Raw genomic sequence first — 11,362 nt, forward strand, 5'->3', positions numbered from 1 at the left:
AAACTGGCCCGGAGAGGCCCGGCAGCGGCCCGGAGCCCGGGGCCCGGAGACTGAGAGAGGCCGAAATCCGGGCCTGATGTCCGTCTGATGCCTTCGTTTACTCAAAGATAAGTTAAAGACCTTCCTGCAGTGGGGTCATTCGAAGGCTAGAAGAAGGGGTGGGGGTTATTGACCCATCCTGGGTTGTCCGACATTGGGACTGTTACAACAGGGGGTACTTCAAGCTATTTGAGTAGGTAGGGGTAGTCACAAAGAGGTGAGGCACTCAAAGTTAAGTTAAAAATCAGTACGGGAAAACCGTTTCGCGAGGGTGGTTTTGGTAAGGTATGAAAGGTGGGGGTATTTCAATTGAGAAGAGGGGGTTATGGTGGAGGGGGTGGTGTGAGGCTGTGTAAAACTGAGTTGTTAAGAGGTTTTAAATGTAAAACCGTTATTATGGGTAAAAGTTTTTGCAGACAGGACCGGTTATTTTGAAGTAAAACGAGTGGGTTCAAGGCTGACCATGCGTTTTTTCCAGTACAACTCTGGGTAAGATGGGTTATAAGAAGGTCAGGTTCCAGTTGTAATATAGGGAAAGGTTGGGTTTCAATACAACGACGAGGCTGAGATTCTCAAATAATAGCTTTTATACTTCACTCTCTGGGGTATAGTACAGATTCTAAATTAGTTATTGACAGATCCCCCTGCAGACACGGGAGATGAATTTGATAAGTATAGTTTTTGTGACTATGAATATTCTTTTAGAGATCGGATGACTGTTTCTGTGATATCACCCCACCCTCCCTTTCTCCCAATCTCCTACCCTTTTTGTGCGTATCTCACTTAAAAACCCTTTTCGACTTTTGTACTTAAAACACCCTTTTAATATCCGAATTAGAAACCCGCCCCCATTTCCCCTTTCTACCCTCCACCCTCTCCCTTACCACCCCCCCCTTACAAAGTCGTACCCACACCCCGTGCTTACCTACCCCTCAAAATCAAAGCCCACCATATCTTTTGATGACATCTGTAAAAATACCCGTTCTTTGATGAGACAAGACCCGGTCATTTCACCTTATTCAACTTCATTTGCAACCTGTACCCTCGAACTCATGCCATCTACCCACCCTCCACTTTCATCCACCCCTTGGATGTAATACACACAAGCTCCACCCCCCTTTTTCCAGGTGGCACCCCCTACCATCTCTCAATCTGCGATGTACCCACCCCCTCGGTACACCCCACCCAGAACTGACTACCCCCTCTAGCATCTGCATTTCACCCCTACCCCATCCGCCCCCCATCCTGTCTCCCCTAAAAGTTCTTTTCCCCTGGCCGCTCCTACAACACACCAGCCCCCCCCACCCCCCCTTCCTTGACCCGCGCTCCTCTCGGCCCTCCTTTAAGACCTGACCACTTCGAACTCGTGCTATCTCTCTCCCCTTCTCCCCTCCACCCAATCTCGCCCCTCAATCAATCGTCGACACCCATCCTTCAGCGACTCTGAAGAGCAACGAAGTTTCTCGTGCCTGCAATAGACTCTCTACTCTGCAGATACTCGCATCTATCATCGAAATTCAGTTACCTTTCGAGCGAGCACACTAGGAGATTCATATTCAAAAGTATCTTGATTCAGTTCTGCGAGCTTGATATTCCAATCGAACTTTCGTAACACCGACCCTTCGTCTACTAGCAACCGATGAACTGGTCTACCAAGCACTCCCATTCATCGAGCACGCAGGCTCAGTTGATAGGATGGTGCTTGTTGTCTTCTCTTGCCCTCTCAGGGGGATTCTTGCCGACTACCATCAGCAACACGAAACAGGCGGAAGCGGAGGTTTCTAAAACCTCAACTATCAAGGCAGCAGAATTCAGGCGGGTGATCAAGTACCCGTTCGAGATCGTCAACGAGGCCTGGGAGAATGGGCCGGAAGACCCAAACTTCATCAGGGAGGAAGTGAAGACGTTGAGGAAAGGAGCCGACGTCGTCCTGAAGAAGACGATCTACACCAAGAATCCTCTCCCTTCTTGATCAAGAAGACTGTGAGTTTGTGTTGACGACTTTGTGCGAGTTTGCTGACGATGGAGATCAGATCGTCCGAGATGAGTTCTTTGTATTCGACGAGGAGCAAACCATCAACCACAAGCAGCGCAGCTCCTCCTCATGGTCAGTAGCCTCCGTTTCTCGTCTTGCCGCACATCCCTGACGGCCTCTCTCAGGACTGTGAACCGAGTGCTCGAGAGCATCTGCAAGGCTCATCGCACCTTCTCCCTCCGAGCTGATCCCTCCAACCCCAACTGGACCCTCATGGAGCAGTCAATCACCGTCACTGTGACCGACGCGTTCGGAGGAGCCATCAAGTCCCAGCTGGAGAAGTTTGCGGAGGGCGCGTTTCTTTCCAGCTGCGAGAGAGGAACGGACATCCTTGAGAAGTCGCTGGCCGCTAAGATGCCCTCTTTCGATGCCAAGCCCCTCAACAAGCTCCCTGCTCGCCCCCAGCAGCAGCGGCAGCAGCCCATGGCCTCTCAAACCCCCGAGGACGTTCGCATGCTTGTCGGGGAGTTCGTGCGGTTTCTTGTCAAACCAGCAGTCATCATCCTCGGCCTCGCATCCAAGGTGATCGCTCCCTCCCCCGACCATCTCGCTCCTCCTCCTGTCAAGGCAGAGCCGATGGGCTGGAAGGTTCCGCCCTTGCCGCAGGACTTCCACCTCCACCTCCATGGGAAGGACACTCGTCCTCATGGGAAGAAGGAGAAATTCGGATTCCACTCGTTTGCTGGCGCTGCTGCAGCGTTTGTGACGAGTGTAGACGTGTACTAGAGCCTGTGTTCTCTGTACACACCTCCTGTTAACCTCTGTAGTGTATTGTTTTTGATTGTTTCCTTTGTTCCCCTCTCTCCTCCCTTTGGTGAATTGTACAATAAACTTCTGGTTTGATCTGCCGGTTGAAAATATTTTCTACGATCATGGCAAAGATAGAAAACGTAACATGGCTAAGATAGACATGAAGGCACACACGCACACATAAACAACAAGACAACAGCTACATCATTCTTGTCCTTCCCCCTCATAGTTTCCCATCCTTCTGCCCTAGTCGAGCTCGAATGTTTGCGATCATCCTATACAGGACCATGTCAGTCAGATGTTGACAAGTTTTCCTCTCCTCCTCGCTCCCTCTCCTCCTCGCTCCCTCTCTCCCTCGCTCGCTCGCTCCCTCGCTCGCTCCCTCCTTCCTTTCGGTCTTCCTTCTTTTCCCACCTGCTTGCAGTAGTCGCGATCTCCTCATCCTCAGTGATCTTCATGCTCTTGGGTTTCTTGCCATCATGTGCACCTTGCGGTCGTGCTCCTCTTGCTGACAGCCTAAGCGCTGGAGCATCTGAATCGTTGGGCTGGGAGACACCGGCAAGAATTCGCGTCCTCCTACTCCCCTCCTCCACTTCTGATGACGAGGAGGAAGGGATTCTGCCGACAGGTTTCGTAGCGGATAAAACATGTTCGTCGTCATCGTCGTCCTCCTCCTCGTCCTCGTCGTCGTCCTCGCTGCTTGATGTACCGCCTCTTGCTACCTGCTCATACTCCTCCTCCAGCGCTTGCCGGACGAGCTTCGAGACAAACCAAGGGTTCGCCTTTAGTGCAGTATTCTTCCTCCCTTCAGCGCGGGCAGGAGGGTAGGCAGTCTTTGCGGCGGAAGAACGAAGAGGCTCCGGAGGTACTTTGCCTGCCGCTGCCTCCACCTCCTCCTCCGCATTCTCCTCCTCCTCGTTATCTTTCCTGTGGTCGTCGTTGGAGAAGCGGGAGGCGTCAAACTGCTTTATCAGCGCTGCTGTCATCCCGCTCTTGTAGGATCTTCTTCCCTTCATGTCTCTCATCGTCCCTTCTTCCATCTGCTGCTGCTGCTGCTGCTGCTGCTGCTTCCTCCCTGCTCTTCCTTCCAGCTTGCTGTCAGCATGGGCGATCTCTCCCTTGGCATTTGAGAGATGTTTTCTTTCTGCTTCCGGCTTTTCCATCCCCAGCACAGTACCTGCTTCATCTCTGCTGTTCTTGTCTGAAGAATCAAACCTTGCTCGCTCCTCGTCCTGCTCGTTCACTGCTGTGACAGTTTCCTGCTTCCCAATCGTCGTGGAAAGATGAGGGGCAGTAGGAGAATTGGTCTGAGGAGGAGGAGGGAACGTCTTTGCTTTTTGCTGCGCAGGTTCTTCTGGGACTTGAGAACCTTTTGCTCCATAAAGTTGCAGTTTGGGGACGGGAAACAGCGGTGCTGAAGGATGCTGAAGAGAGGACGCGGCGGCAAGGGAGGACGAGAGGAGGGCCTTTGGGGACACTCTGCTTTCTTGCTCCTGCAGCTCCACTGGGGAAAAGACATTCTCGACTTCAACGGGACTGGCGGCGGCGGCAGCTTGCTTGCTGATGCTGGGGGAGGCGAACGAGTCGTCGGCGGGCCGGGTGGAGAGGTCGATGACGATGCTCGCCATGGTTTCTTCATTCTCTCCTCCTCCTCCTTCTCGTGTCAATCTGCTGCCGTCCGGTCTCAGCAGGGGAACCACAATCTGCCTCCTTCTCATCTCCTCGTTGCTCAGACTCACACTCCCCGTCCCGATCACCTCATCCTTGAACAACGAGTTCCAGTCCATCACAGTCAGCACAAGCTGCTCTTGGGCCTCGTACAACCAGAACTCGAACGATTCACGAAAGATGGGATCATGACAGTCCTTGACAGTCTTTGTCTTCCTTACTTCCTTCCCCATCGTTATCGTCACGTAGGGATCACACTTGCCCAACCTGCCCAGCCATGTCAGCCACAAGCTCTCTTCACGTCAAATCGTCTCGCACTTGTCCATTGATGGGAGATTTTCGGCGTATGAGATGAGAACGTTAAGTTTCCTGGGAGTTTGTTTCTGCAAACGACAACATCAGCATCAGCACGTTCAAACATCCACAGCGTACCCGAGCAACAGCATGCTTGACGGATGGAGGACCTTTTTTATCGACGACACTCCTTTCAGCCTCGTCGGCAGCATGAGAGGTCGGAAAATCCTCCACTTCCTTTGGAGCGTCATCAACTTGTAACGGCCCTGGGCGTTTCCCGAAAGGCTCAACCATCTGAGCTGTGCAGGTCTCCGGCATCAGAACGTCTTTGTCCTGCTCCTGTTCCTGTGGACTTTCTCCTCCAGCAGGAGGCGACAGCGATAGAGCATCGTTGCCCTGGCTGCTGGACTCTTTGGATTCAGCAGGAGATGAATGCTGTTGCGCAAGGTCCAAGGCAAGCCACCTCTCCTCCGCATCGTTTCCATCAACTCTGCTCACGGACCAGCCTGTGTTAAGATCAGCCGTTGTAAGGGCACATAAGGGGAATAGGAGGAGCAGGAGGAGAGGGAGGGAGGAAGAGAAAGAGGATAAGGATGAAGAGGAGAAGGAGGAGGAGGAGGAGGAGGAGGAGGAGGAGGAGGAGGAGGAGGAGAACACGCGAGAAAAGAGGAGCAAAGGAGTGTGAGAGAAGGTAGGTGGTTAGAGCAAGACCTTGCATTTGATCAAGGTCCACTATTTTAGCTGGAGAATCAATCAAGTCAGTTTGAACAGGACAGCAACACAGTTCCGTCACTACAAGTAAGGTGAGAAGTGAAATTCACCTGTGAAGTGTTCGAGGTCGAAGGCAGCCGGAAAGTTTACGGAGCTCTCGTCGCAAGAGCCGCTACAACTCAATCGAGTCACAATCTACTCGCGGTGCATTGCAATGGAGGAAAATCCAACAAAGTGAAGCAGACAACAAACAGACAAGCAACAAGGGTCGAGCGAGAGGATCGGTATGAAAGCACAAGTGCAAGAGCAAGCACCCTCACCTCATTCCCAGCTGTGAGGTCCCTGAGTCGCCGAGTGCGCCTGTATCCTCCAACTTGACCTTCAAGGTTGCATCCTTGAGATGATTGACGGAGTTAGCAACCAGACCGTCCTCGGTGAGACGAATCTGCCGTGTCACGCTGCCCCCAACAACGTCCTTGACCTCGACAGTTGCAGAGGCGAGAGCGACAAAGTCATCCACGTCTCCTCCCTCCTCTCCGTACTGATAGACAAACAGAGTGAGAAAGTTGCTGCTGTCCGCGACTGAGACTTCGATCGCATCCCCCCACACCATTCGTCTGCTCGCTCTCATTCTTCTCGTTGTCCTTGCGAAGCTGTTTGAGGCACTGACTCTGATCAAGAACCAAACATCCTCTGCTACTTCACTGGCCAGGTCAAGTTGCATCTCGGAGATCTTCATCTCCCAGCTTTCCTGCAAAGACAACTTGGCTCGCAGCCTTCGGCTGTCCGTTCCAAAACAAGGAAAGTCAAACCAAGGATGAAGAAGCGAGGTTGGAGAAAGGAAAGAGGACATGACAGGGAGAGGAAGAAAAGAAGACAAAGGAAAGTCAACGATGACACGAATTACAGGATACAACAACACCTGAATTCAGTCTTGGGTGTCACTGGCCTCCCTTGGGAGTTCATTGGGGAGTTGACAGGAGGAGCTGGAACAGCAGTATCTTCCGTTGAACTCTGGAAAGCCTTCCTCCCACCCCGTTCAGGAGAGGTGAAGGGAACTGTCTTCGTCTGCTCCTGGACAACTCTCTGGTATGAAACATTCTCATCCGATCGAGACTTTGGAATCTTGAACTCTATCTCCTTGAGTCCGTCTGCGACCAACCAAAGTCAAAGCTTGACAAGGGGGAGACTGTGCAGTCAGTGGGAAACCTTGCAGATAATTCTTGTTGAGAATCATAGCTAGTAAGCTCGAGCTAGAGATCGTTGGAATAGCTGTGTCGTCTGGATGCTTCGTCTTTGAGACAAGATCTGTTGCCATTCTCCGCCTGCATGCAAACAAGCAACACAAATGTTAACACCCCTTCCCGAAACGTCTTGTTAGCAACCTCTTCTCTCGCTCCAACGCTCGATTCACCAGAATCTTCTTGTTGTCTGAGTTCTCGTTGATTTGTCGCTCCCTCTCATCCAGGTACGACTGAACCGACGCTAGGTGATCTTTCTCTTGCTCCATAAGAGACTCTCTCGCTGCATTCTCCCTCTGCTGTATACGCCTGGCAACAGCGTCATCTCCATCTCCATCTCCATCTTCCTCTCCATCTCCATCTCCATCTCCAGGCAAGAGATTTGTACTTCTTCACCTTTGGCGTTCTTGCTCTTCCATCTCTATCGCAAGGGAGTGCGCTGCAAGACGTTCCTTGCGCTCCCTCATTTGAAGGAACGATATCTACCACAGGGCATCAAGTAAGAGCTATTGTTCGATCGAGAGAGTACAAGCCACGTTACCTCATGCATTCTTCTCTTCTGCTCCTGATCTTCCGCAAGACGAGCAACCTCCTGCCTTGCCCACCTCTCCTTCTCTTCCTCTCGGTACGTCAAACTTTCCAGCGCCACTTCCTCTGCCCACCATGGAGCTTTGGAGTTCATGTTGGAATGATCAGGGCGACCGCGCCCTCTACTCGCAGCTGTCATGCTCATCCCCCCCTTCCCTTCTCCGCCTCCTCTCCTCGTCCCTCCCTTCCCTCCTCCTCCCACCAGCCCCTGAAGCGCCCATGCCGATAGCGGCACTGTAGCCATGATCCCGATTGGTCGCTGTTCGAATGGGTAGTAGTGGGGATGGGGTCACTGGGATGACCGATTTGGGTATGAGGAGGGATGAGGGGTCAAGGGGCCTCGTGAAAGCTAGCTGATAAGGGGGTGGGAGGGTGACCTATAATTTTCACTCAAAACAACAAATTCATAAAGTACCTACAAAATTAGTATCGATATATATGACTTATACTTATCATGGTAGTTTTTAGAAGGAAAGAGGGGGGTGGTACTGGAACTCGGATGGTAGGAGGGAAGTGGTGGCAGAGGATTAGGACGGGCAGGAGCGATGGCGGGCCAGCTCCTGGCTGCGAGGAGGAGGAGGAGGAGGATGAGGCGAGAACGGGACAGGCTGGCAGGATGACAGGGAAGGGATGAACAGTGTCCATGAGTAGCAGGAGGTGGAGAACAAGGAGAACGCTGAACCCTTGAAGTGGGATATTGCCGAGCAGGCACTGCTGTGTGTCCTACCAGTTGGTGGATGAAGGAGCACGTCGTACAGCAGCTGGAGCTGACAGAGGAGAGGAGCCTGTAGTGGAGGGCAAGAGTTCTGCTCCTCGGAGGACAGGATGTCTGCCTCTCCTGCAGGTCTGACGGATGCTCCCGTGCGCTGCTGGGCGAGCTAACATGCGCGGAGCAGGTGCAAGCATGCTCTCCATCGCACCTTTCAAGATCTCGAAAGGCCTCAAGCGCTCATGTCGTCGAGAACGAGTCCACAACAGCTCGTGGTCGTACCTGAGCTCCTCCTCGCGTGAGAATCGTTGCTCTTCTCCTCCCCACTGTCCCTCACGCTGTTTCCAGCTTGGGTTCGAGCCAACCCCAGCTCGTCGCAGCATTCCTCGGCAAACCTGCTAAACAGAAACATCAGGAGCTACGAGACATCGCAAGCTGGGGATGGAGGCAGCAATCAACATAGAGGGTGCTCTGAAGCGAACGAGGCGAGCAAGAGGAAAGAGCCCGAAGACAGCTTCTCAGAGACGAGATCGCTGCAGCTTGACAAGTGAGGTGTTGTTGTGACACTGTTGTTCGCTCAAGCTCGTGCTCCGCAGGTGGTTGCGGCATATCATCACAATGAGGAAGAAGAAAATGAGCATGAGAGAGAAATCAGGTGCTAACGTGAACGAGCCCTCAATGTCGCTGGATGAGAAGCTGCTCAACATCTCGATGAACAAACACTCCGAGGATGAGATGAGAAGCAAGAAGGAAGAGATTGAGAGATCTATCGTGGATCATTACAACGGCCGCTCTCCGTTCAGCAATCACCTCACCAGCTATGACACTGAGACCCTGCACGCTATCGACGAAGTGAATGGCCACGTCTCCTTTGTCTTGAACTTGTACCCGGGGGGTTTCTCCCTCCATAGCCCGACTGACAATGAGATGCTGGCGGCTCCTCGAGCGTATGATCCCTCTTCCAAGAAGTTTCTGCAAAGTTTGGATCGAGGTATGCTTCCACTGGACCTTTTGAAGGATCTGCAAGGCAACGTGGACTTCAAGTATGAACAGGGTTGTATCGTGGTGGAGGTGAGAGATTATCGCCAGCCTCGTCAGTATGACCTCCGTCCGAGCACTCATCGAATGATTCTGCGACCCGATGCAAGCTCACTCCAACAAGACTTGAACCAGATCTGGCAGATTCATGCGAACCTGTCGATGGAAGACATCCTAATCCTGGAGAAGCTCTTGCTAGTCACAACGAAACCAACTCTCTGCTTGGACCCCAGCCCATCAGTTCAAGTGGTAGCAAATTACATGAATAGAAAATCCAGCAGGCTCCAAGTTTGGCACCAGAGGCCGCCAAGACCGGTACGATCCGAGTTCCGACAGGAGTTCGACGCTGCTGTGCTCAAACGAGCCCATGCTTCTGCACATCTCTTCAATCGAGACACTCAGTCGATGGAGAGGTCAACTCTTTGTGATTTTAACCGTGCGGAACCTGAAGCATGTTGCTCCAGGTTAGAAAAGTATGCTCACCGTCGAATAGTCCGAGACAGGGAGAAGTTTCTTCTTGCTCCTGCCTCGCGGTATGAAGGTGTTGCTCGTTGGAGGTGTCGACTGACTGTGAGTTGTGAAGGGATAGTTTGTTTGCATCTCAAGCGATGAAAGAGCCTCTTGACGAGCCAGACGACAAGATCGTCGGGGGTGTTGTCCAGGAAACGTTACATGGAATGGCGAAGATCCTGCGGCATTTGAAACCGCGAGCAGCTCAGGAAGATAACGAAGCGCATAGGGAGAAGGCGATCCTATCAAGGTGGTCGAGGAGCCTTGTCGCAGTGTCTTAGACTGACAATCATCACTTCAGGATCAAAGCTTCTTTGGCATCGTCGTCCAACGAAGTTGATTCGAACGGAGGTGATGGAGGCGTGTGGGACATGGAAACTGTGTGACGTGTCTTGCACAGATGATTCGTCAGCCGACAACTCTCAAGACAGCGCGGCAGCAAACAGACTCATCATTCCCTCTCAGCCCCGAGGAGGATTGCCGCCTGAGCGACAGGTGCGGGAAAAGCAGAGGCAGTTTCTGGAAGCGCTCATAATGTATCTTCAGATGCGCTTCAAGAAGAATCGACAACTCGCTACCATCTGGATCCAACTACGTGCTGCATCTTCTTACCATGGTTATCACTTGAAGCGATGATGTGTGCGATGCCTGAATCACTTGCAGTGATGATGAGGATCGATGATATTGGACCGGATGGCAAGGCCGTAGAAGGATCTCAAGCTGTCGTACACCCTCTCATAATCGGGAATGGTCGATTGGCGCAGCTGTATGGATCTCAACAAGTGAGGAAAAGGCTTGAGATAGGACGACCATGACAGTGATGGTGCAGGTCATGATCATGCAGCGAGAGGGTTGGACTTGCACGTTCGATTCTCACCAGGTCAGTTTCTGTTGTGCTCACTGCTCAAGGTTAAAACGAGCTGTCAAGATTCTAGCCAAGAGAGGAGCAGCTCAAGCCAACGGCACCGGCAACAGCGCGTCATCGAGGTTCCGCTTTACCCCTTCGTGATGGAGACGGCGTCTGAACTCTCTGCTCAGCTCGCACAAGGACGGGGACGTCAAAGTCGACCCTTCCTCGCTTGTCAGGCAGTCGCTCTCGCAGCCAGCCAGCAGCCAGCAACCGAGCACTGTCAAGACTGTTCAGCCTACGAGCTCCTCAGCTCCTCCCCCTGGAGGCTCAGCAGGAGCACAGCATCGACCGGTGAGATCGTTCCCCCTCGCACTCCAGAGCTCATGAAGCTGTCCCAGCAGACAGTTCCAGCACAGTCTCCAGCTCCAGCGCAGTCGGCTCCCATGCAGGCGATGCGAAAGGTTTGCCTGCTGCTTGAGACTCGCAGGGTCGGGTGATGGCAGTCGCAGACCGGAGGCCCAACCTCCTACTCCGTTGGACGTGGACACATGATGGGGATGGGAAATGTGCAGGTGAGGAGAGTCGGTTCTGGCTTTCCAGTGAAAGGGAAGGGGGAGGGTAGTTGAGGAGGAGCAGGAGCAGGAGGACGCTGGAAGATTCTGACTATGACGAAGGCTGGACAAGGCGGCATGCTTCATCAACATCCACAACCTGTTCCGAGCTCGCAGGCAGTGGCGCATCGAGGATACGGAGTCCCTCAGGTGACTGACTGACGACTCGAGGTCGAACTCTCCTCACTCCTCTTGCTCGCAGCATTCGATGCATCCGCATCCTCACTCTCATCAGCCTCCTCAGGTGATGCTTGCACTCCCTTCCCCTCCCTCACTCCCTCCTCTCCCTCTCCACTCTCACTCTTCCCTCACCTACTC

General features: G+C 52.8%; 3 protein-coding genes across 3 annotated transcripts in view; 2 read left to right on the forward strand and 1 right to left on the reverse strand.

Annotated features, from left to right (window-relative positions):
* Nucleotides 1-1,678: 1,678 nt before the first annotated feature.
* On the forward strand, nt 1,679-2,800 carry GUITHDRAFT_105312 (hypothetical protein; the record flags this gene model as incomplete). The annotated part of the gene is made up of 3 exons (XM_005835601.1): nt 1,679-1,936; nt 2,073-2,146; nt 2,200-2,800. 3 exons carry the CDS (start codon nt 1,679-1,681, stop codon nt 2,798-2,800), a joined length of 933 nt encoding a protein of 310 aa, XP_005835658.1.
* A 247-nt stretch (nt 2,801-3,047) lies between these two features.
* GUITHDRAFT_136378 (hypothetical protein) lies at nt 3,048-7,570 on the reverse strand (the record flags this gene model as incomplete). Its single annotated transcript, XM_005835602.1, has 12 exons — nt 3,048-3,099; nt 3,239-4,759; nt 4,811-4,875; nt 4,925-5,292; nt 5,498-5,527; nt 5,608-5,669; nt 5,818-6,279; nt 6,420-6,648; nt 6,707-6,822; nt 6,883-7,047; nt 7,135-7,220; nt 7,280-7,570. 12 exons carry the CDS (start codon nt 7,568-7,570, stop codon nt 3,048-3,050), a joined length of 3,447 nt encoding a protein of 1,148 aa, XP_005835659.1.
* A 581-nt stretch (nt 7,571-8,151) lies between these two features.
* Nucleotides 8,152-11,362, forward strand: part of GUITHDRAFT_136379 (hypothetical protein) — a gene marked incomplete at both ends in the record, with an annotated part of 4,138 nt that continues 927 nt past the window's right edge. Inside the window, 17 exons of the mRNA XM_005835603.1 lie at nt 8,152-8,170; nt 8,223-8,333; nt 8,384-8,582; nt 8,632-9,486; nt 9,538-9,606; nt 9,657-9,833; nt 9,885-9,934; nt 9,984-10,078; nt 10,130-10,199; nt 10,247-10,365; nt 10,413-10,463; nt 10,512-10,570; nt 10,622-10,784; nt 10,832-10,894; nt 10,943-11,005; nt 11,118-11,194; nt 11,247-11,288. Coding sequence (XP_005835660.1) covers nt 8,152-8,170; nt 8,223-8,333; nt 8,384-8,582; nt 8,632-9,486; nt 9,538-9,606; nt 9,657-9,833; nt 9,885-9,934; nt 9,984-10,078; nt 10,130-10,199; nt 10,247-10,365; nt 10,413-10,463; nt 10,512-10,570; nt 10,622-10,784; nt 10,832-10,894; nt 10,943-11,005; nt 11,118-11,194; nt 11,247-11,288 — 2,282 coding nt within the window. The remainder of the gene's footprint in view (nt 8,171-8,222; nt 8,334-8,383; nt 8,583-8,631; nt 9,487-9,537; nt 9,607-9,656; nt 9,834-9,884; nt 9,935-9,983; nt 10,079-10,129; nt 10,200-10,246; nt 10,366-10,412; nt 10,464-10,511; nt 10,571-10,621; nt 10,785-10,831; nt 10,895-10,942; nt 11,006-11,117; nt 11,195-11,246; nt 11,289-11,362) is intronic.

The sequence above is a fragment of the Guillardia theta genome, assembly GCF_000315625.1.
Source record: "Guillardia theta CCMP2712 unplaced genomic scaffold GUITHscaffold_20, whole genome shotgun sequence".
Taxonomy (NCBI): domain Eukaryota; class Cryptophyceae; order Pyrenomonadales; family Geminigeraceae; genus Guillardia; species Guillardia theta.